General features: G+C 39.0%; 1 protein-coding gene across 1 annotated transcript in view; it reads right to left on the bottom strand.

Moving 5' to 3' along the window:
• COL4A1 (collagen type IV alpha 1 chain) overlaps positions 1–23,729 on the bottom strand; it is a 124,693-nt gene that overhangs the window by 18,493 nt on the left and 82,471 nt on the right. The window contains exons 19-41 of the mRNA XM_055801375.1: positions 22,932–23,025; positions 22,241–22,276; positions 20,521–20,685; positions 18,652–18,747; positions 17,602–17,685; positions 16,855–16,925; positions 14,022–14,213; positions 13,045–13,213; positions 12,699–12,791; positions 12,496–12,600; positions 10,893–10,990; positions 10,451–10,601; positions 10,001–10,114; positions 9,431–9,598; positions 8,792–8,881; positions 8,064–8,216; positions 5,086–5,184; positions 4,905–4,994; positions 3,906–4,045; positions 2,882–3,012; positions 2,701–2,777; positions 1,844–1,942; positions 1,279–1,329 (exon numbers count right to left, since the gene is read on the bottom strand). Coding sequence (XP_055657350.1) covers positions 1,279–1,329; positions 1,844–1,942; positions 2,701–2,777; positions 2,882–3,012; positions 3,906–4,045; positions 4,905–4,994; positions 5,086–5,184; positions 8,064–8,216; positions 8,792–8,881; positions 9,431–9,598; positions 10,001–10,114; positions 10,451–10,601; positions 10,893–10,990; positions 12,496–12,600; positions 12,699–12,791; positions 13,045–13,213; positions 14,022–14,213; positions 16,855–16,925; positions 17,602–17,685; positions 18,652–18,747; positions 20,521–20,685; positions 22,241–22,276; positions 22,932–23,025 — 2,566 coding nt within the window. The remainder of the gene's footprint in view (positions 1–1,278; positions 1,330–1,843; positions 1,943–2,700; positions 2,778–2,881; positions 3,013–3,905; positions 4,046–4,904; positions 4,995–5,085; positions 5,185–8,063; positions 8,217–8,791; positions 8,882–9,430; positions 9,599–10,000; positions 10,115–10,450; positions 10,602–10,892; positions 10,991–12,495; positions 12,601–12,698; positions 12,792–13,044; positions 13,214–14,021; positions 14,214–16,854; positions 16,926–17,601; positions 17,686–18,651; positions 18,748–20,520; positions 20,686–22,240; positions 22,277–22,931; positions 23,026–23,729) is intronic.

The following is a 23,729-nucleotide window of genomic DNA, read 5'->3' as shown; positions in this document are numbered from 1 at the left end:
ATCCTAGACTTTTTGGAACTACAAAATATTTGGAACACAAACTATGTCAGTTGGATATCTATTTACTCTAAAATCAGATATTTTTAAATGAGCTGTGCTGATAAAATGAGAGAGATGGGTGAGGTGAGAAAAATGCTCTCATAATCTAGCATTCTACATACCTTACTAAGCTATGATTGGAAAATTTGCTTATTGGAATAAGTTCTCTAACGTTAGGGCTTTCGCAGCAATTAATGACCGTTAATTACTCTAAGATGGTAAATAAAACATATTCTAAAAGCCTGGTTTCTCATTTTTGATTGTCCACACAAATTTCCTGTATTTATAGAATGAATGAGTGAGGTCAGGCATTTTAAGCTATGTAAGTTTTTCAAAATCTATCATGTCATGTTAATTTCATACACGAACTAGTTGAATCTTTTCTGTTTTCTGAAAGTTTAAAATTGAAAAGCCTTTAACTGCATCCACTTTTGTTTATCAGCAGCACTTTGATATCTCTTCACTACTGTATCTATTGCAATCTATTGTCTAGGACATACTTATTTAATAAAATGGAGCATGGTGCATTACAAACACTTTAAACAAGCACTGACTCAAGCCAATCAAGCCATTCTCACAGCACAGTGTAGTGATGCACTTTAGCCAAGACCACAAGTGGTCTTGAAATTGTGATAGCTATGTGCCTGTACCCGAGCTAGTAAGTCCTGAGTCCAGGCAATAACAATTTTCAGTAAGATCTCATCAGGTCTCTGCTGTCTTTTGCACCTCTGCACCACGCTCCTCTGCATAGCTTAGACATGCTCTGCTGAGCTATACAGAGTAACTATTTTAGCAATGAATAAAATTACATCTGGGCTGCACAACAGACTTGGGTAAAAAAATCACTGCAGTATCCTGGCCATGAAACTATTATGCTTAGCTGTTTGGTGAACAGAGCCTCACTAGATTTTGATTCTTGCAGAATTAGTAGGAAAACAAAAATAATTGGAGTCAAAAGCACAGCACACAAATACAGGAGTTATTTATATTACCTCATCACAGCACAGCTTGCAATAAATTCCACACTATGAATAATTACCTATTTTAGGGCATATCTAACTCATGTCCAAGATGCTGCCACTGTAACAGAAATTAGTATTTGAGCCTCTCAGAGTTTCTGCCTACTCTGAAAAGGTATAGCATGTAAAAGATTGAAGTATAAAGTATTTCTGATTTACAGAATTACGGTTATAGTCTGTTGGGAGGGACGTTTGCTGCTTGTTTAAAGAGGTGTTTTACCTTTATCTCCCTTTGCACCGGGAAATCCTGGAATTCCTCTACCTGGAATACCTGTAATATAGAGGCAGCAAAAAATTAGAAGATGGGACAGTACTTAAGTTTAGTCTGTAAAGAACAAAACTCTATTAAGCAAATATAAAATCTAAATAATTTTTTTATGCAAAAGCTCTACAGGGCAGAGACTGTCTTTGTTGTGTATTGGTATTGTATGTAGCACAATGCATCCTGTATGACTGAAAATTATACCCTAAGAAAGCTTGCTCCATTATTTCACAGCTAAGCTACAGACTGAATTTAATTCCAAAATTCACCACCTCTTTAAAGTACTGCCAGCTTTTGTGGAAGAAATTCTTTCAAGACTGATTAAACACAGTTGTTCATCTAAATGATCAGCTTTACAGTGATGGATGATAGTCAGTAGTTTGCAAGACACTACACTAACTTTATTTTCTAAGGTTCCATCCAAAGTACACCAAACCCAGCACACCCCTCTACCAGCTACTCTTGTGTAGCCTGCCTCTCTGCATTTTTGTACCCCATAAAATTAACATGACAGTCACAGTACCTTGTTCACCCTTGGCACCAGCTGCACCTGGAATCCCATCATAACCTGGTTCACCTTTCTGTCCAATGGAACCAGCAGGACCCGGAACACCAGGTTCACCTGAAAAATCATTGCCATTGTCATTTCACCCAAGAATCGTCAGACTTTTGTTTACACATTTTCTTCCTCTAAAGAAAAGCTTGACTCACTCTTTTGCTTCCACAGAGACAAAGTAGATACTGCACAATGACTTCAGTGTGACTTTTCTCTGAGGCTACTTCTGAATTAAATCAGCGTGAGACATGGCTCAAGTGTTACAGATTTTAATATAGCTAATTATCATGAATCTCAGTGAGTGTACAGTGCAGGAACTCCAACAAAGACTTGTAAATAGCACAGCCCATTGTCCAATGAGTTGATGTGTCCTGCAGCCAGTAAACTAAGAACACAAGGCTCCAAGTTCAAAAATGCTACACTCATAGCAGCAATGGACTCACTCCCCTCCTTACTCTATTTCCTCTTTAACATCTGTGTAATAATGCTAATGTGGTGATTCAGGTCTGGGCCCATAGATCAACTTTATTGTTTTTAAATGAACTCAGAAACAACCGAACTAATGGCTATAGCACCAGTCTTGTGGAAGGTGCTAAAATCTTTTCCACAAACAGTGCAAAATAGGTATTTAGCCCCACACTACACTGACTTAGATTTACCTGGGAAACAGCACTGTCTATTTTTGCTTATGAAATGAACAAATGTACCAGGAAATAGATGAGCCAATATGAATGTAGAATGCCACAGTATTTGTTTTAGCTAGTGCCTGGACGTGATCAATAAATACTTCAAGTAGCATTTGGCGTTTTATATCTCTTATCTACCTGGTTCTCCTTTTAAACCTGGAATGCCACTTAAGCCAGGAAGTCCTTTTTCACCCTTTTCTCCGTGGCGGCCAGGGCTCCCTAAAGAAAGCAAGAAGATGTGAGTTTATATGCGGGATATTTAGTTTAAGTTTCACATTACTTTTCCTCTGCCATTTCTGTTTAATTAAAGCATAAACACTTGCCTGGAAATCCTGCCATGCCAGGGGATCCTTTGGGACCTGGGGCACCGGGCATTCCAGGAATTCCTGCACTACCCTTTTCACCCTTATCTCCAGATAAACCTGGACTACCCGTTCTTCCTGGTTCTCCCTAGAAGAAGCAGCACACATTATAAAATCCACACATTAATTCTGAAACAGCTTTTTCTGTTTGCAATGGTAGATGTCACCCCTCATCCATCAGACTTACAAAGAATTTCATTCTTTTTCCATTTAGAAACAAAGTAATTTAGGATTAAATTTTGCATTAAATTCCACTATCAGAATTACTGACTTTTCTAGCAATTGCTTAATACCTACATACAAAAATGAGTAGTTTTCTATGCATTTTATGACAGTTTTTACAAAGTCATTTCCAAATTAGCCTCTTAACTTACTTATTACGCTTAACCATCTTCAAAAAATATTTTTTTAAGTCTTCAGCAAGTTTGATAACAACCAGATTAGTAAGTTTTATTTTTACAAATTTTACTTATAAATTCGTGATTATTGCCATTGTATAGCTAGGAAAATGAATGTGAAACAAATGAGAATCCATTAGAATACTATCAGAGATTCAATTAACTTTACAGACAGTATCAATACAGTTCTCTTTTCAGTAGTATCTGAGCATTTAATGGTTTGTTTCAGCTTTCCAGCAACTCTGTGAAAGTACAGAAACACTATTTCGGTGTTATTATTCACTCTGTAAGAAGCCCTTTGCACGCACTTACTTAGTATTTTAAAAGTTCTTCCCCTCTGACATTTCTAGCACTGTAAATTAGCCTATTCTGAAGAGACAGAGTAAGAACGAACCCTGGAGATAATGGTCACATCAAACAGAATGCATTTAAACCCATGCATATGCACAGCTTTCAAATTTCTCATCAGGTATTTAAGTGAACATAATAGAAAATATAATAAAATAGCTTAAAGGCCAACAGCATCTTTTCAAATTAAGTACTTGGAAGAGACAGACAATTAAATCCTTAGGGGTATAAATACCTTCTCGCCAGGAGACCCTGGAAAGCCAATTCCAGGAAAACCTGGTGCTCCTTTGTCTCCTTTTTCACCTTTTTGGCCAGGGAACCCTGGTGTGCCTGGTGAACCTGGTACTCCTGGCAGACCCTTTTCTCCGGGTGTTCCTAGCAAGAGAAAAGGAAAAATGGGTGTATCAGAACTAGCGGTACCCTAGCAGTGTTGATAGTCATTTCTCAGTGTTGTCTCAGCTATTCAGAGCTACGAAAACAATGTAATTCACTAAAACAGCTAGTAAATTAACTTTTGAAATTCACCGTCTAAATGGGACTTTTTATAGAAAAGCTCTCCTCATAAGGAAAGGTTGTAATCCTGGATTCAGAGTAAACAGAGCTCTTGCTAAAAATATGATTTGAACAGAAGTTTACATTGATTTGAATAGTTTCTAACAGGAACGCAGTGACAAAGGGACTCTGCTGTAGCAAATTATTCTGTTCCTCTTTATCATTTCAGTTTTCACCTTTGATTTCCTAAACATGCTAGGCACAAGGCCATCTGACTCCAGACAAAGCTTCCGTGTGAAGATATAGGTTCTTCTCCATTCTATTCTTTACCAATCCCCTCCACACCATCACTCTGCTCGGACCACTACAGTCTGTGATTAACATGCAGCACGCAGCAACTTACCAATCTTTTTAGAAGGGGGAAAATACACAAGAAGTTTAATGCTTCTTAAGCTCACACGCTAGCAGAGACAGACAAACAGGTATCATTTGAAAAACCGCTGCCTGTGACAAATACACAAATCCTACATATCCAGCTAAAGCCTGTGTATGTAAAAACTTGGGAAACCATCCTATTGTATATCACAATAGGCTTGAGAAAGAAATGTCCCAAAAGCCTAAAGTTCACACACTGCAAACAGTGCAACTGTTTAGTAGATCCAACCAATAAATATTCCATACAGGTCTCTGTTCTATATTCACTTGAGGGAAACAATAGTAAGGAATTCCCAGCCATCAGTACCTGGCAAACCCATTTCACCAACTGATCCCTTTTGTCCTGGAATTCCTGGATCTCCTGGGTACCCTGGGGGGCCTGGATCACCTTTTGGTCCTACAGACAGTGGAGAAATTAAGAGTCCCATTAGTTAAAGAGGTTTTAAATACCTGATGAACAGTCTCTCTGTTGCTAGCTTCAGACATACCTGGCTGTCCTGGAGTACCAGGTTCACCATCCTTTCCTGGAATTCCTGGTTCTCCATACTCCCCGCGTAACCCTTTTTCTCCTGTTGCTCCATGGTCCCCTAGACACCAAGCAAACACACAGAGTGAGATCAGTTTTATCAAAATTCACTGTAATGTCATGTAATAATCCTTCTAGCTAATTTTTGATCACTGTTGCTTCTCTCTGCTGAACAAGGAAATAGCTGAATGCAAGCTTCATAGATTGTATAGTAGAGTCACACTTCAGTAAAACACAACTGTCCAGTCACTAAACCAGTGCTGAGAAAAGGCTGCAAATTATTACAGTTTTACAGGTGTCTGTGCAAATTACTAGTCAGGTTACATCTTTAAAAGAAATTGCAAACAAACATGTGTTTGAGTTAGATTAATGAGTTACTTCAGAAGTGCCAGACAGTATCAGGTTTTAACAGAAATGATTGATTTGACTGTTCTGCTGTCTAAAACGGTACGTGGGAAGAACCAGTTCACAGCCAGAATTTTGTGTTTCCTCAGTCCTATCTAATGTTAAAGCATCTTCACCATTCCACAAGGCTCCACCTCTTATCCTGTGTTGTGCCTCTCTCCAGCTTTACAATCCAAGCTTTTTGGTCATAACCCTTTCTGTTAGTGTTGCATATATAGTACAGGACTATAGGTTACTGACGATAGCTCACTGAATGTTTTTAAGTGGAATTTATTAAAAACATCCCAAGATTTCAAAACCATTTTTTTTCATTAAACGTCAATGACAATCTTCTGTAAAAATACTGTACGTTTTCTGCACGGTTTGTATTTTAGAAGCTTTACAAAACATTACTGTGATATTCATGCCTAGAGAGATAAAGGCAGCTAACAGATCAGCAAAGTTATGGAGTATAACTAGGTTATTTTTCTCTGCTGGTACTAAGTATCTTTGGGTTGAAAAGGATGAGATGGGCAGAAAAGCAGCACAAATTTTCAGGCTGCGGTCTGTCTGGAACCTACTCTTCCAGGCTGTGTGAGCCAGGCCAATCTGTAGACTGTGTGGTCAGGAAAAGGTAGAGCATACAAGTTTGCAAGCATGCGTTATTAGTACTGGAGAGATTAAGTTAGAAACTAAAAGAAATGAACCATTTGAATTTCTGAATTTCTCAGCAAAGGCTTCTTTATATGCATGTATCCAATGTGCCTAATTTCTATTTCTGGAAAGGAAATACAACTATTTAGCAATCAGTCAACCTACAGGTCAACAGCAGATAAGAAAGTAATGAAAACCAGCCTATGTGGATTTGTTTTAAAGCTTTTCATACCACCATATATATCAAGATCAGAAACAAATGAGGAAAAATTAATCTAGATGAAATCTTTATAGGCTGGGAACCTCATCAAATACACAAGCGCTCTCAGACACTGCATCTCAGCTTAGAGGCAGATCCACTCCACACTTGCTCCTGCCCTCCCCTGCAGTCCCTGGCTGTCCAAGCTGGGAGGCTCTGCCTATTCACATGCCTAGGTTTCTCTGAGACTCAGCTGGGACAGATGAGCCCAGGTCTTCTGACAAGTAGTCAGGACATGGAGATATGAGATACCCAGAGGAAAACTCTCCTGTTCCCACAGTCCAAATATAGTATAGTTATTGGTGACTCACTGCAAACTGGAAAGGAGTCTCAAGTGCTCTGTTCTGGGCCCGAGAGAGAATATATTGATGAAATGTACAGATGACACTAAATTGGAAAGGCTTTGAAAAGAGGACAGGATTAGACTGCAGAAGGATTTTGAAGAGTTGGAATAAAGGTTGAAAATCAATATCATAAAATTGAAAAAGCACAATACACCACATATGTGGTGGTGGTAAGTCAAAAGCATGCATACAAAATGAAAAATGATTGCATAGGCAGCAGTTCAGAAGTAAAGGACTAAGGATTACAGCTGACCACAAATTAAGTTGGCTGTTGTTTCAAGAAAGGGAAATTTCTTTCTAGCAGGCCCTGAGTTGAAGTACTTCACTTGTTTCAGCAAAGTGCACTCTAACAAGGATGCAGCCAAACTGGGGAGAAGTCAGAAAGAATAACAAGAATGATAATTATTTCAGAAAACATGATACACAATGAAAGGCGGAAGGATTTGGCTGAGGGAAATAGAAGGCTACCTGATCTCGGTAGCTCCCTTCTAAGCCCTACACTTCTATTTTAACTAAAACAGTTATCGTTTATTTACAAATTTTTATGGAATTTAGTAATAAAAAGTAAATCATAATTAAAAAAGGACAAATACATATATAAAAATACACATTATTTTTTCTTTGAAAAAACCCACCCAGGAGGCAGAATGATCTTAAACAACTAAATTTCCATGTAGTAGTAAAACTAAAAATCCAAAAAGAATGCACTGTCTAAAAAACCCTAATATCTCTACCACTATTAAGTATCTAAACAGAAAGCTGATTGCCTTTCTCCTGCATATTTCCAGATGTTTCTAAACTGACATAAGTTGATCTTTTGGTACCAGTGGCATACAAGTGCATCTTTCCTGAAATTTCTTCAGGTCACAGAGAAACATGTGTGCCAAAATGGCTGCCCACTTTTTCCTGCAGTATCAGTTGGCCTTCATGGCCACAACAGTGTTTCCACTATATGTTTTACATGAAAGACAGCTTTTCTCTTCTGGCAAGCTCTGGTTTCTACTATTAAAATTTCTTTTCTTTTCTTTTGAAAGAGTTTTCTGATAAAATAAGTAAAATGGATTTTGTAAGAGCAAATTGAACCTCTTCCATACAACCAAAGCCTCTTCTGTCTGTGATTAATCTTTGTTTCTATGGAGTTGAACGATACTGGAAAAATATTTGCTTTTGCTGCGTGAAATTCTTTAATCTTTTTTTTTAAAATGTTGTATAAAACATATACAACTGAACTCAAAGCATTGCTTTTTAAGAGTGTATGAGTGTTAATTACGCTTATCCACAGTTCGAGACTGAAGTTACCTTTTTCTCCTTGATCTCCCTTTTGGCCTTTGAGACTAACCATGTCCATGGTGTCCATTGTTCCAGGTTTTCCTGGGAGACCAGCTTCACCTTTATCTCCTTTGACACCAGGATCACCCTGTGGTCCAACTACACCTTTGAAACCTTGGCTACCTATAAAGGGATAGCACAGAATATTATAGTGGCATATAAAGCTTCACAAAAATATTTAGTAGGCAACAAGTGAAATCAGCTATTTATTCAAATTTTGAGCACTGAATACAATGCTCTAGAACATCTCATTCATCTTGTACCAAGTTATTCTATATCAAGACTTCACAACAGCTCTGTCAAAAAAGTTGGCATATTTTTCCCACTTCACAGCCATTAATTTTAGAGTCTCAAAACAACAGAGACAGGAGTTTGGCAGTAATACAGGATTTAATGAAGACCTTCCTGGTGGCTTTTTATAATTTCAAACACAGTATTTTTCTTGGAGCAGTATCTATAGCATCCTCGCACCTACAATGTTGGAGAGTGGATCAAAAATCTTGCTTGGTGCCCAAATACATGACTGCTTCTAAGATACGGCTTTCTAAATTACACTATTTTAACTTACACAGAAGTTACTTGACATAAAGCATTCTTTAGGCCAAGCATACTCCTTACATTTGGTTATTTACAGACTTGACTTCTGCCAGGAAAAAGGTGGATCTTACCATTTTGATTGTGAAAAATCTCTCTCTCACCTTTTTCACCAGGCAACCCCGGATCTCCAACTGGTCCAGGAGTTCCTGGCAATCCAGGAGTTCCCATAACTCCCATTTCTCCTTTGGCTCCTGAAACCAAAGTGAAACAGTGAATAACAGAAATAAAACAAGCAGTGTAAAGAAGTACAAGAAACAGAGTTATTTACTCTCTATCATATTAGGAATTGCCCTAATTAAAGAAAAATGGGACATAGAAAATTATTAACCTAAACAGCCTGATAGAGAAAACAACAGTAAAAATAGTGTTACGAAAACCAGGATGAAACAGTTTGTAATGGGTTTTTGACAAATTCTTAAAACTTCCTATTACAGTAAACAATACTGTCACTAACAAAGGCATTATTAAAACCACATTGTGTCACTGAAACCATGCAGAATAATCCCCTTTTATTATTACAGGCTAAAGGCTAGTTCCTGCAAGTTGCTGGACTTGATCCACCAAAGGACTTTAGCAGTTCAGCTACACGTGCCCAGAGCTGCCTTACTGACGTCAGCTCATGTGTTTTCTCAAGCTTGGGCTGTTTGATGGATCACTTTCTAACAGAGTACAAGGGCTTATGACCACAACTTAATAAAACAGTTGTCAAAGATGCTGGTTTCCGAAGGAAAGACATTTACCTGCTGATCCTTTCAGCCCAACAGCCCCCTGCGGACCTGGCAGGCCGGGTAGCCCCACAGACCCTGGCACTCCGGGCTGGCCCTGGCTACCTTTATCCCCTTTTGGTCCTGGCATATCTAGGCCTGGGACACCAGGGAAGCCCCTTTCTCCTTTTATTCCAGGAAATCCTGGGAAAAACAGAAGATACAGGATTAGTCCTAAACAGAGCAGAGACAACATTATTAACAAGAATATCTGATAACGTCCACCTGCGGTTCAGAAACTATATGGCATGAAGAATGAAGACTCAAAGCCAGACAGCAGAAATAGTCCTAATTTTCTGAGTGAGGCTTTTGATCCTGTATATATTATCCATCGATGACCCAAGGGGACTGAACAAAAAGCTTCTCAGGAGGCCTAGCCCTGTGTTTTGGACCAAACAGAGGAGGACCGCTGACATGCCCCCGCCGTGCACCCCCACCGACCTCACACTGCACAACAGTTCATGAGCAACACTTTCACCAATGCCAATATCCATTTATGCTGAAAGTCCTCTCCTAAGCACCATCATGGGAGTATTTTTCCCTCACCTGGTGGTCCTTGGGGTCCTGGCTGCCCAGCAGGTCCTGGTGATCCCTGCGGGCCCACCCCCGGTGCACCTGGAGAGCCTGGCAAGCCTTGCAGTCCTGGGAGGCCAGGGTCTCCTGTGGGGAGACAGACACACAGGCTGAGTGTCCTCCAATGTTGTTGGAAATCTTTCTTGCTGAAGATGCTAGACAAGGCAATTTGGAAGCACCAGCCCAAGAAGACCTCATTTCAGTCTCTAATACCTCCCACCCAGGCTTGGAGGAAGGGCTGCTCTTTGCAGCTAGCATTCATTACCAGTGGTTGGTAGGAGAAAACGAGGAGAAGGAAAAAGGGTGATTCCCTGAGATATCAGTAGGATATTTCAGTGGTGAATAGACTTCTTGCTACATCTGTAGGGGAGTGCCTTTAAAAAGATACAGAAATAGAGATCTGCATTTTTCCAGCGACATTACCTCTGAATCCTTGCTGTCCAGGTATGCCCGGAAAGCCTTGCTCACCACGTAAGCCAGGCAGTCCTGGATTTCCCTTTTCTCCAGGGATGCCAGCAGGGCCTGGAGGGCCTGGCAACCCCTTAGGGCCAGGTAGACCTACACCAGGTTCACCCTAGCCAAAGAAGCACAATAGACATCAAAACCAAGAATTCATTCACTGAGTGTATTTAAATCACTCCGATGCAGAGAGCTATATATGACTTCAAGGGGGAGCCGTAAGCCCTTTAGCTTTAATGTCAAGCATTCATCCATCTGCTCTGTTCCTCTGTGTGCACAGTGGAAAACATAAGATGAAGGGCAGTTTGGCCAACATTATTATTATTTTTTTAAAGAGCAGGATCTTTGCACACATTCCTGTTAACATGGGCAGTCACAAGTAACAGTACCAGCAGCTGACACGTACTTTTTGACCTTGTAAACCTGGTACACCTGGCAAACCATCCAGTCCAGGGGTTCCCGGAGTCCCCGGCAGACCAGGCGAACCAGGCTGACCTTGGAAACCTATAAAAGAAATCAAAACTCACATAATTACTGACTCTGCCTGTAAGTGTCCTCCGCTGTTTCTTCAAGCCTCCAACTGAACTACCTCACAGGGATAAGTTTAAAAAGGTCTGTGTAGTCTTCATGTCAAACTTCTAGGGATGCCAGCACCCAAATGTCTCAATAGAGATTCAAATGCTGAGCTTCGTGCAGCATTTGGCTTCTGATGAGGAACAGCCACCCAGAAGAAATAAATGTCTCCTCTTAAATGAACAGCTTTGTGGGTTCATGTCATTGAGAAACATCCTGTCTGCAAAACTGGGTTCCCAAAGTCTTCTCTAAAAAAGGCAACTTAACGTGTGGGGCACCAGACTGAGGGATGCACAACAAAATCCATCTGTGAATCAACACCTTTAGTTCAGTATGCGCTGCGTAACATTCTTACACACGCCACTGTGGGCTGCACACAGAAGGTTTCTATGCCACAACTGGCCCATGCACTGCACCTTGGGAATGCAGAAAGAATACACACAACATTCTGCAAATCACTTGGAAGACAGCACTCACTCAACACAAGCACACACTGAACAAATTGAGATGAAGCTCCTCTCCCAGGCAAAGGTCTCATGGAGTGGGAAATCCAGCTTTTAGGCTAAGCCCCAGGAAAGGCACTGGGCAGAGCTGAATTCAAGGAAGAGTCCCTGAAAGAAATGTATTTGATAGGCCATCCCTTTCTTACTGGCATCAAAGAGCATACAGAAACCCTTTTCCAGATACAACCAACCTCCTCCGTTCGGGTTCGTCCCACACGAGCCTTGGAGGAACTAGAGGTGGTCACAGGTAAAGATTTGCCCTTTCTCATTATTATTTCTGACCCTCTCAGTTCACTGATCTGTGGAATAATACTAAATTAAATAATAAGATACACAAGAATTTTGGGTATTGAGGTGGCTGCTGAAAGCTCCATCATATAGTTCTAAATGAGTAGCAGCACTATGAAATACATCTCCCCAAAATCTGTAAATAGAGTACGAACACCTAGACTCCCTCTAAGTTACGTGCATACTCTGACAATGGCCATGCAGTGAAGACTAAACTTATGCTGAACGAGCTGGTATTCTAACTAAACCACTCTCAGCCACCTGGGACACAGCAGAGCTGTGAAGCTCCGGCCAAAGAATGTTATAGTTACATCAGCACGTTTTTTGGACCAACTACACACAGTGCTTCATCTCTCAGAAAGGTCATCTCATCTCTCAGCAACCTCAGCTACTGCAGTGTAATATGTTGTACTAAATCACTTTTCCATTCTGGCAGTAGCTTTGATACTGTCTGTATCTGCACCGCATCACTGCACACAGCAAGTGTGTGTTGAAAGTATGCTTATTGTGGTGCTTGTGGAATTTTGGAAGGGAGGTTCTTCAGCTGCACCTCCCATATCTCATGCAGGCATGTCTGGATGATATTACAGGCCTCCATCCACACTCAGTTACATCAGCTTTGTTAGATGGCTAAATTTATCTTACCTTTGGGTCCTGGAGGTCCAGGGAACCCTACACCTGGCAGTCCAACAGCACCTTTTTCTCCTGGCAGACCGGGTCTACCTGGAAGCCCAGGATTCCCTTTGTCACCTTTGCAAGTCAAAACAAGACAAATGTTAATACAAAGTCTAGCTTCTGGGGAACAGAACCATTATGATCATCAGACAAAGATTAACAGGCTACTGTACCTTGGGGTCCAGGGAAACCAGGTGGCCCAGGGAGGCCATCCGCCCCAGGAGGTCCAGGGAGTGGTACAGTTCGTCCTGCTTCACCCTTTGCTCCTGTGAATGTAAAAATGTATTAAGTACAGGAAGTGATGAAATTAAACAAGGGAATTTAATTAAACCATCCCATTTGGCATAAGAAATTCTTCAAGAAAATTTCCCTCAAAAAGCTGCTATTATACTGCTGAAAGCAAACACAGATTTAAATTAGAAAGTCTTTATTTCCATCTTAAGATCCAGTGATCCTCTAAGTTGTAACACTTAAGCGGTACATTTATTTTCAATTTTTTTAAGCATACAATAGCAATACCTGGAAGGCCTGGTAAACCTGGGGTTCCAGCAAAGCCTCTATCTCCTTTGTCACCAGGTAATCCTGCAGCGCCTATCCCAGGAGGGCCAGGAAAACCTCTTTCACCACGTACTCCAGGGAATCCAGGTTGGCCAGGGGGACCACGTTCTCCTTTCAAGCCAGCTGTACCCTAATTTTTGGAAAGTATAAATGTAATTCTTGCCTGATTGGCAAGACAGAACATGTCATTCTCTTTCTTTGAATATTTTCTAACTTGGATTTAGCACAGGTATCTGTAATGCTGAAGAAAGTGGATTTTTTATCACTGAGTTCAATGGAAACAGAACCGGGGTCCATATGGAATAGCACATGGAAATCATACCTAGTATTCAGTGCAGCTAACTGGACATGTAGGCTGTGTTCCCAGTGGTGGATCTGGGAGGACATGTGAGCTCCGCATTCAGCTCCACATCCATACCACACTGAACTCTCTATTAGAGCAAGACTTTGAAGCATTTGTTTTCACAAGAAAAGTATGCTAGAACAGAGTTGAACCTTGTCTTAACAGTCTCTACTTGGATAATTGCATTCCTTCAATCATCTCCAGATACCAGCTAAATCATCCACACTAGTTCTCACTATCGAGCTGTAAGAAAGTGAAAAAGGAAAAAAAGCATTGTCCATGCCCACAGCTTTGTGGGGGAAGTAATCTTGCTCGACAAGTAAAAGGAAAGGGCTAAAATCTAACTCTGAAATAGTCTGTTGCTGAAGGACTGTCTTCCTCACTGGTTCCAGGGAAAATGGAGTCTTCCCCTGAGCAAGAATGAACTACTCAAGGTAAGGACAAGATGTGGACCAACAAATGACCAATGAACAAAAGCATGTCTAGGGCATAAAAGCAGATGAATTCTGGCCTGAAAGATGGAAGGTATAGGACAGTATGTAAACATAATAAACATACAGCAGGACAATATGTAAACATAAAGAAACACACATACCGATGCTCCTTTTGGACCCTGGAGACCTGGCAATCCATCTTTTCCTGGTCTTCCTTCTCTTCCAGGAGTACCTGGTTGTCCTGGGAAACCAGGATCTCCCTTTTCACCTTTCAGGATAGAATCATAAGTAAAATCTCCTGGTTCTCCTTTTGCCCCAGGACTGCCCATAAGTCCTGGAGTGCCGGGGGGGCCCTGAAATTTTATAAATTCAAATGTCGTCAGTTGCCCTACCAACACTTCAACTGATACAACAGAAAAAAAAATATTCAGAAATTAAAGACTACACCGAAACCAAGTAAACCATTAAGTTTTCAACTAAGGAGGTCAAATGAGAATATTTTCCAGGACACAGCAGTGTGACTAAGGAATTAATGCACATTGTCTTGACCATTTTGTCATTTATCATATCACAGGTGTATTATTTTAGATGGTGCACATAAACTTACACAAGAACTAAAGGCCATGACACCAAAAAACTACCCTGAATTTTCAACGGACTATCCACTGGCTTTCAGTTATGCGCATTTATACAATATCAGCATCACAGTAAATGAGGCTTTTTAAAGAGGTATTTCAGAGTTAAAGTGTCTGCTCCAAACTTTAAATACTGAATTCTGTAACTGTGGAACCTATTTCCCTAACAGAAATGCAACAAAAATATCTCTACATTCCATGATAATTCACAATACCAGCAGTAGTACCAATACAGGAAAATGACACAATTCCATTATGCAAAGACAAACTCAGTCAAACTTATAGGTTTGAACTGCTTATACAAGCCCCACCCATGATTTTCCTTCTTTCAAAAGCTTTTAAATCAACTAATATTCATAAAATACATAGCTTGTCCATGAAATTAAATTAGTTGTCTTAAACAAAACTCAAATATTATTTGCACAAGAGCTAAAGCTGAAGGCTGAAAGCTTTTCCCTGGGTAATTTATTTATGACATTTAGCTGATGCAAATACACATTCCCCTTCATTACTAATGCTCATTGATTTTGTACAATTAAAAATCACAGCCATTTGGCACTATCAGAATACTATGCACATGCTCAGAAAAGAGTTTTGTAAGGTCTCCTGTGAAGAAATTATCTACCTAATAATACACTATAGGATTTCCAGAATGCCAATTTTTCCCTACATAATTTCTAGGACCTAGATGAAATTTTCTCACAGGAACAATGTGAATCAAAGCTACCCACTAGGGTAGTAAAGCACAAACTTCATGGGCAATGTCCACTGCTTATGGCTGATGTGTGCCCTCCACTTAAACCTCAACCAGAATACGGCCAAAGGCTATCCTTCCATTAGCTTTCATGGGTCCTGGATCAGACTCTGATGCTCTGGCACGGCTCTAAACAATGTGAGCTCACAAGGCTGGCTTCTATGTAGTTTTTCCAAGCTAAACTATATGCTGGATCACCACCTGGCTGAACTTTGTGGAGCAAAACAAGTTTAAAAGCAATCAGAACAGCAGCCAGTCCTTGTCTGATGAAAGACATGAACAGAACTTAAGAGGCAATAAAAGGAAAATATAAAGGTGTGGCAAAACATGTGGTGAGAACAAAATGCAGACACGAAAAAAGTTTAAATACATTAGGATATCTTTTATTTTTCTCCACTGTTTCTTTCACAGATCCCATTGGCATTATAGTAAATTCAGTCACTGAGTGATACAATCTTGGTTATCGTACTGGAAATAGAGAATGGATTCCATTTCAGCTAACTCATTGGCTGAATTCAGGCATCTAGGCTTTATTATACTCAAGGGAAAGAAATAGAATCCTTGATTAAGGAATTCATACAGGTGGTTGGTTTAACTTCTGAAGGTGCCTCTCTCACACCACTGGTGATAGAGGGAGCTTGAGTAACTGGTGTGTTAAAGGCAGTGCACATGAATGTCACTGGGAAGTTATGTTGCCAAAAGTGATCAGCTGGAAGGAGAAAACAGCTTTGGGGAAAAAAGTCTGGGAAGACTCCGACAAACTCAGTCTACTTACATTAGAAATGGTGTCAAAATCCACGTTATACTACAGGAACATGTATGCTAAGGTAGGTCTTGACAGCATACCACAGTGTACGTAGGGACACTCAAGTGAACTCTGACAAGATCAAATGTAGTTGTGCTAGTACAGTGCTCATCTAGGAGTAATTTGTGTTACATTTTAGACAAGTGATATGCTTATGACTGTTCTGCTTCTGATAGCCAGCCTCACTCACTGGAAGCTATGTTGCGCTGTGTCAGCAAAATTTCAAGTGATCATATTATCAGTGTACTATCCACTTTCACAGATTTCCTTTATTTCTTCAAAAGTACTTAGCTTTCCTGATAACTAACTATGTTTTATGGAACATACTGCACACATCTCAAAACTCAGACAAACTGCCAAAGTATACTGCATGCTAATATTAGACTGCTTACGCTACACTAGATGGCACTGCCTCTCTCTCAGTATATATGTACACAGCAGCAAAGAGTTATTGGAAAGACTTGTGAGAAGGTCAGGGCAGACCTGCATCTATTTGCTGTGAAATCCTACTTTTTACCCAACTCCACCGCTTAGCTTGCTCAGCCAGAAGGTCACGTGTCCTGCTGACTCCATATGATGGGCACACACAGAAATATAACCCATTTCTGACAGCTTTTTTTAACTCTCATAGCTCAGCCATGCTGCTTCCTAGTTTATTTTGCTAGGCATTGTTCCTTAATTTTATCATATCACTGTGCTGGTCTCTTTTTAAACAGAACTATTATACAACCACATTGACAATAACATGTTTTTTGATCACGTCTCATAGGACACATAGCGTTTGGCAAGGCATTACTTACAGGTACCCCTGGAAGGCCATCAAGTCCAGGTAAGCCTCTGTCACCCTTGAAACCCGATTGTCCTGGAAAACCTTATCAGAGAGACAAAAACACAATTCTGTTTATTACATGCTTTTACAAATAGCTCATCTCATCTGAATTCTTTGTGACCCTTCTCAAAGTGTCTCATTTCATCCCCAGTCACATCAACATAATGCTGCTAAAGTCAGTGAAATTGTCTGGATTCATGTGCTTATGTGCTATATGTGTCTGCATTCATAAACTCAGAAGTTGATTCGTTTGACTTAGGAATGAATTAACCTTACTGTTCAGACCTATCATGTAACCATTGCAGTCTTGAAACTACCTAAACTTTATTCATTTTTCTTAACAGCCACTAGAACAAACGTTATGTACAATATCACTGTTTGCATGTGGCACTTCTCTCATATGGCAGCAGAAAAATAGCTTTTTTCTTTTTTTGGCTAGGATTGGGAATGTATGTATGGGCTGCTGCCAAGCCTGGGCACATAGGGCAAATGCTTCCCACATTATTTTTCACTTTCCCAGTCTTCTGTGAAAATATTTAGGCCACAGTCTGCAAAGAGCCTCCATTGTGGCATATTTGGAATCAGGCCAAAAATAGGAATATTCCATCCTCCTTTCATTAGTTTCACAAATAATTTCATTAGTGGGACAAAAATTAATTAATGTTATCATATATGTTGCATCTTTAGATTTTAGCCTACGTAGTTAATGAGTTTTTACCTGCTGGACCTGGTGGCCCTTGTGGCCCTGGAAGTCCAGGTGGTCCTACTTTATCACATAAGGCACAGGATTCACCTTTGTCACCTGAAGAAGAGAACAACAAAACAACAACAAAACTAATTAATAACAATGAAAAGATTTTAGACAACTGCAAGCAGGTGAATTCAGGGGAAAATGTCAATTTAATACACTACATGCTGAAAGAAAAAAAACAAGTGTGCTACTTCTAATTACGTGCTTCAAAGAAAATTTATCAGCAAACTGATATTCAAAATTCTTTAAAATTTTTAAAGGAATGGCATGAAAATCAACTTAAGTCTTATCCTAGGGATAATATGTAACAGAACATTTAAAAGGGACCAGGCTGAAGAGGATCAAAAAGATGAAAAGAAATATACACTGGGTATAGAAGAAACAAAAAGATTAAAGCAAAAAAAGGAGAACCTCCATAGTCACTGCAGTTTTGTAGTTTTAGCAAAGCAGTGAGCCAAATGAGATGAGGAAGGATCAACCACTGTGTAAACGAGTGCAGCTTATTTTTTTATATGTCCATTTAGTCAATGCTGCAAAAACACATGGTTGACAGTCCTATTTATAGGTGTTACAATTTTAGCTTCAATCATACCCATGGCAATGATTCATAAACCATTTCCATTCCTAACTCATCTGCCTCTCCCTAATTCTTAATCTCAGAATTCACATCTTAAACTCCCATAAACAGTTCAATTTACACTTAGTGGGGCTATATTCAACTCTTTCTTTCTTCCCAGCTCCTCTTTCAACCCTGCGAGCCCTGTGTGATCCTTTATCACTTTCCACCAATGTGTAGGCTGAATGAAATGTAAGTGAAGTCTGTGTTGCACAACTCAATACACAGTATCCCTCTTTTACTCACCAAGACTCAAGAAACATCTTCCATTTCCATGAACTATTTGTTTAACTAACTTTAAGAACACTTTCACCAGACCCAGCCTAACTTGCTCGGCCTCTTTACATACCCAAGCTCCAGTGTACAAGCATTAGAAAGCAATCACTTTAGAATAGTGTTACCTTTCTCCCCCATCTCTCCTGGAAATCCATCTCTTCCTGGAAGTCCAGGACTACCTGGTGCACCAGGTTCTCCCTGCTGGCATTGATCAATTCCATCTGTAATGGAAATGCAATAAAGAATATTGTTTGACAAACACAAGTTTCCACTATAGGGCTACATTTATGAATGTCCCAGCTGAATGTATCTATGAAGACTAATATGTCAGGATAGCATTTAACTTTTCTATTTGATTCACTTTGAAAAATTCAACTGGGATTCTGTATTCTGATTTCATACATAATGCTTAAGAAACCCCAAGAATTACACAGAAAAAGACAGGCTCTGCCATAGTAAGGTTGCTAACAACTTTCACATAAAATCTACTTTTATGTTAAGTTTTGGCTAAGAAAAGTGCTGTTGGTGAAAAATGGCTGGTTTGGCCCTGAAGAGAATAGAAAATATTGACGTTCTGAATAAATTAAGTAGAGATTTTTGTACCCTGTCTTTTCTTTTCAATGTTTTAGGAAAATTTCTAGGTCGCAAACATCTTGTTAACATCTATTTAACCTCATCACACTGATCAAGCTTTCTGAAAACAAAAAACTTCGTATGTTGGGAACTGAAATAGATAATAAACAACATTTATTTAGCAGGCTTAATATGAGAATACGAATTATGCTTGTTCTGTTTGATGACACAGGTTCTGACCCAATACAGTATGACATCAGTTTGGACAAAGCCAGTAGTCAAAATGTTTGGCAAACAACAGTTAAATGAAAACAAATTGTTTCCCATTATGCATTTGAAGAAAGCTAAAGAAGTGTCTGGGGAAGGAGCGGAATTAAGCAGTGACAGAAACATGTATGAAAAACAGGAATTGCTCTTACTTGTAGGGCAAGGTAAGTTTTAGCTATTTAATTCTGTATTCTAGGTGCTGGATTTTGTATTGCTTCATTGGCAAACAAAGCAACAACTAGGTAACATCAATCGTTTTTGAACAAAGTATTTTGGTTTAGGAATTCCATAGAGAATAATGTCCCTTTCAATAGTTTTAGCCTACCTAAACTACTGTAAAAGGGAAATCATTCTTCATGTTGAAATGACACTTTAACTCACTGTATCAGTATCAACAACAGCAAAAGTTTTCTTTCAACGAAAGAGTTGAAACATCAGCTGGAAAGAGCTATCAAGCTTGGACCACTTTCATACGTACTTTTTTCATTTCTTCATTGCAGAGTAAAACCAAAACATTTTTCTCTTTAAAAATGCTTTATCAGAAACTAATTATACACAGCTGTATAATGCTGTTCTCATTACCACTAATATGCATTTGTCACATCATTACTAGTTTTTCATTTACCTCCATAAAGCATACGTTGACCACATTCTCCTGTAAGATAATTTCATTTTACAATAAAAACTTTTGGCAGACTAGTATTTCAGTCTGCAGTTCTTACACCCATTCAAACTGTTACATAGATTAGTACTGCTGACTTGTAAATTGTGACAGTGAACAGCCATCTTTTATGCCAAGAACAATATAAATATCTGTTATTTTTTTAATTGAAGATCTACAAATATATCTAGGTTGGAACATTAGGACACAGGGGAAACCAGTGTGTATTAACGTCAATTATTTTAACAAACTTTTGAAGAAATTTTAAAAACATTTATTTAGCAAAGAATCCTTGTCCGAGTAAGGAAACAACAGCTTGTTGCATTGCAGAAAAGTGTTTACTCGGTCCATTAACAACTCAGATATGTTTCTTCCACAATGCATATGGATTCTGATTATAGCTTTTATAATCTAGTCTCTTTTTTTCTTTTTTATTGCATTCAATGTGCATTATGGAGTCTCCATTGCGAAAGCAACCGAGTGCTTTACCTACCTGTTTTGCCTGGAGGACCTGGTGGGCCAGGCAACCCCGGGGGACCTGGGAAACCATCTCTTCCAGGGGGTCCAGGTAAAGCAAACCCTGGAGAACCCTTTTCACCTTTTTCACCTCTCTCTCCAGGGACACCTGGAGATCCTATCCTGTCTGGAAGTGGTCGACCTTTGGACAGAGTAAAACATACATGAAAAAGTGACAAGTGAAAAGACAGTAACATTATCAACATGTTAGCTTCCATTACGTTTCAGAGAGAATTGAAGAAATGTTAGTGCAAAATAAAAAAGGACTGTTTTTTCACTGTTGGTGATTTGTGTAAAATTGAGATTATATACTCACTACAGCTCAAAGTAACTCACTTTGGTTAGGTCCCTACACAAATACATACAGTCTGTACTAAGTGCCTTTTTGAGATTTAGTTGAATCAACTTTTGTTGGGTAGTCAAGAGTGGTGACACAAGAATTTATATATTACACTTAGAAACTATTACATACTTCCTTATCTTGTAATAAACCAAACCTTTAACACACTTAGAAAGAGACAGTGTACCTAAGAACTTCAGTAAATAAGTATTCAATACTAGCAGATGCTAGCAGATTTCAGGAATGCTAAAACCAAAACTGGTGGTAAGATTAATAAGCAAACAGCTAATAAAGAGAAGCAGTTAAACACCTAGAAAAAAAAACACTTAAGATCTGCTTTTAGCTATTGGTACAGTCGCACACATGTCTTCATACTTTAATGAGCTATTTCAGTTCACAACTAACCATAAGACTTGATCGCTAAACCATTTTGAGTCTTCTGCAACATTGCAGGAAGATACTGAAGTCACACAAATCTCAATTTCTGTAGGGTAATGACAGACTAAGAGCTACCATTCTTCTTGTCTTGTCACACAGAATTCTTTAGGGACTATTATAGCCTGCAGTATATAGTATCTCCTCCCTAAACTGTGAAAAATTTCCTAGAAACTATCTGACCCTGGCTCTCATTAATTCCTTACTTAGCTCACTGTCAAGATAGAAAATGTGAGCAAAGGAGGTAATAATAGTATCATCATGTGCCAAAGTCAGGTTTCCACAGATGATTTGCTTGATTTTTAAAAAGCAAATATCATAGTTTAGTTCAAACACATGTACATATACACAGAATAGTAGTGTTGTCACAGATGTGAAGATGCTAAGACTATGAAAAAGGCAACATTTGCAGGCAAAAGAAATAACTTCTATTAGATCAAATGACATAGTCAAAAAAAAGCAGAAACCCTTCAGGAATTACTTTGATCTAATAAATATTATTTCTCCCTGCAAACCTAGTTTTATTAAAATTATGAAAACCCATACAGAGCTGAAGTGAGAGAAAAACAAACTATTTACATATAAGTATACATACATAGGTACATATGCACATATTCACATTTTACAGCTCTTCTTGCCCGATGGAGCCATGCTCTCTGCGCTCTCACTGATGACCTGTGCACACTACTTCTTCATTTAAGCAGGAAGTTATCAGGACTGTACACAAAGAGCAAGGCCAGATCACATCAAAAAGATGAGAAAAGTCATCTGCAGGTGTGATTGGACCCCTGCAGAGACCACTGCCTGGGTGTTCTGTAAGTCAAGGCAGTAACTGGCAGCAGCTAAGGAGAACACCTCTCAGTACTCTTCACCCAAGAACAACACAGGAAAAAAGTGAACATCAGTGGCCATGAATTCATACCTGGAGGTCCTGGAATTCCTTGTATACCAGGGAAACCTTTAGAAAGAGAAGTTTTCATTTAGGTGATTAAGTCAGCAATGCCAACATCAGTGAAGTTTTAGCATATGTTATTTAAGTACACATTACAAGCTAGTATGCCCTGAAGCAAAGTTTAAGTTAAATAATCTATAGATACCTGCAAACAATACATTTAGGGAAAAGGCCCTGCTGTGTGCCATACTCTCCACTGATATTTCTTCAATAGGGTAAAGTCTGTAATGGTGAAACTGGGAAAGGGACTGCTCGATTTACTCTGTTTACTGAAGAATTTTGTAAATTATGCAAGCCAATTATAAGACTAAAATTTAGCTACTGACTTTTTAACAGTAGTCTCAAGACTCTGCATTGTTACTTTCTTTATGCTTGTGTTGGTTTCCATCTTTCTTAAATAATCTCACTGGATTATTTAACTGCCATAAAAACAGATCCCAATTTATCTTTCTCCAATCTATAAATGAAAGCCAGTGTTATTTATGATGAGCAGAGGCATCCTACAAACTGCCACAAATAGTAATAACCTGAAAGCAATTAATAACTGAAACATTTCACTGTCATATAGAGCTCCTGAGCTCACAGATAGTACAACCTGAACTTACTTTAATAAGAAAACGAAAAGCATAACTCAGTCAAAAAGACAAGAAAAAATACATACCTTTTTCACCTTTTTGGCCTTTCAGTCCAGGCAAACCTGAAACTCCAGGCTCTCCTTTTTCACCAAAGGTATCTATTGGTCCAGGATCTATAACCTGAATCACAGGACAAAGACTAGGACACTAGAAACATACACCTGTGCCTTCATTTGTATCTCCCTTGTGTTGACCTGATGGTACAGAGGCCATTTTGTTTTGTAATAACAATTTTGAGCAGTTTTGGTTATAATTGCAATTTCACTGATACATAACAACTGCCGTGGGAGGGTTATAGCTGTTGAGGAGCTACCAGAGAAAAAAGTATTTCTTATTCTGACAAAATTCCTTCAAATCAGTAGTAGCATTAAGTGGAGAGCTTTATAGCACCTTTCTGAACAAGAAAGATGCCAAGAAACCTCAGCGTGGTCTAAGTGCTGACCCATTAGGTTTCTATTTAACATAAATACTAAAATATTCTGTTCTCGCAATTTCTGCCAACATTGATACAAGCTTGACATATAGGATACTAACATTTACAATAAAATATTCAGGAAGTATGCACAATTTTTCAAATCAAATCAGCAGATGCTGGGAATTTTCCTCCATGTTGGGGAAGCAGGACCATCAATGATCTAACTGTGGCTGACTAATGCTATTTTTTATTTGAAGTGTTCAAAAACTTACAGACTGTAAAGCTGACAGACTTACTCTTTCAAACTTTCTTCTGGATATTTTGTATGATTAACAATACCTATCATTTGCATAGTTGAAAATATTTGAAAATCATTTCCCTTGAGAGCTCCTTTCCCAAATTTCAAATA

The sequence above is a fragment of the Falco peregrinus genome, chromosome 4 (genome assembly GCF_023634155.1).
Source record: "Falco peregrinus isolate bFalPer1 chromosome 4, bFalPer1.pri, whole genome shotgun sequence".
In the NCBI taxonomy this organism is placed as follows: domain Eukaryota; kingdom Metazoa; phylum Chordata; class Aves; order Falconiformes; family Falconidae; genus Falco; species Falco peregrinus.
This window is presented reverse-complemented; position numbering and strand designations above follow the sequence as displayed.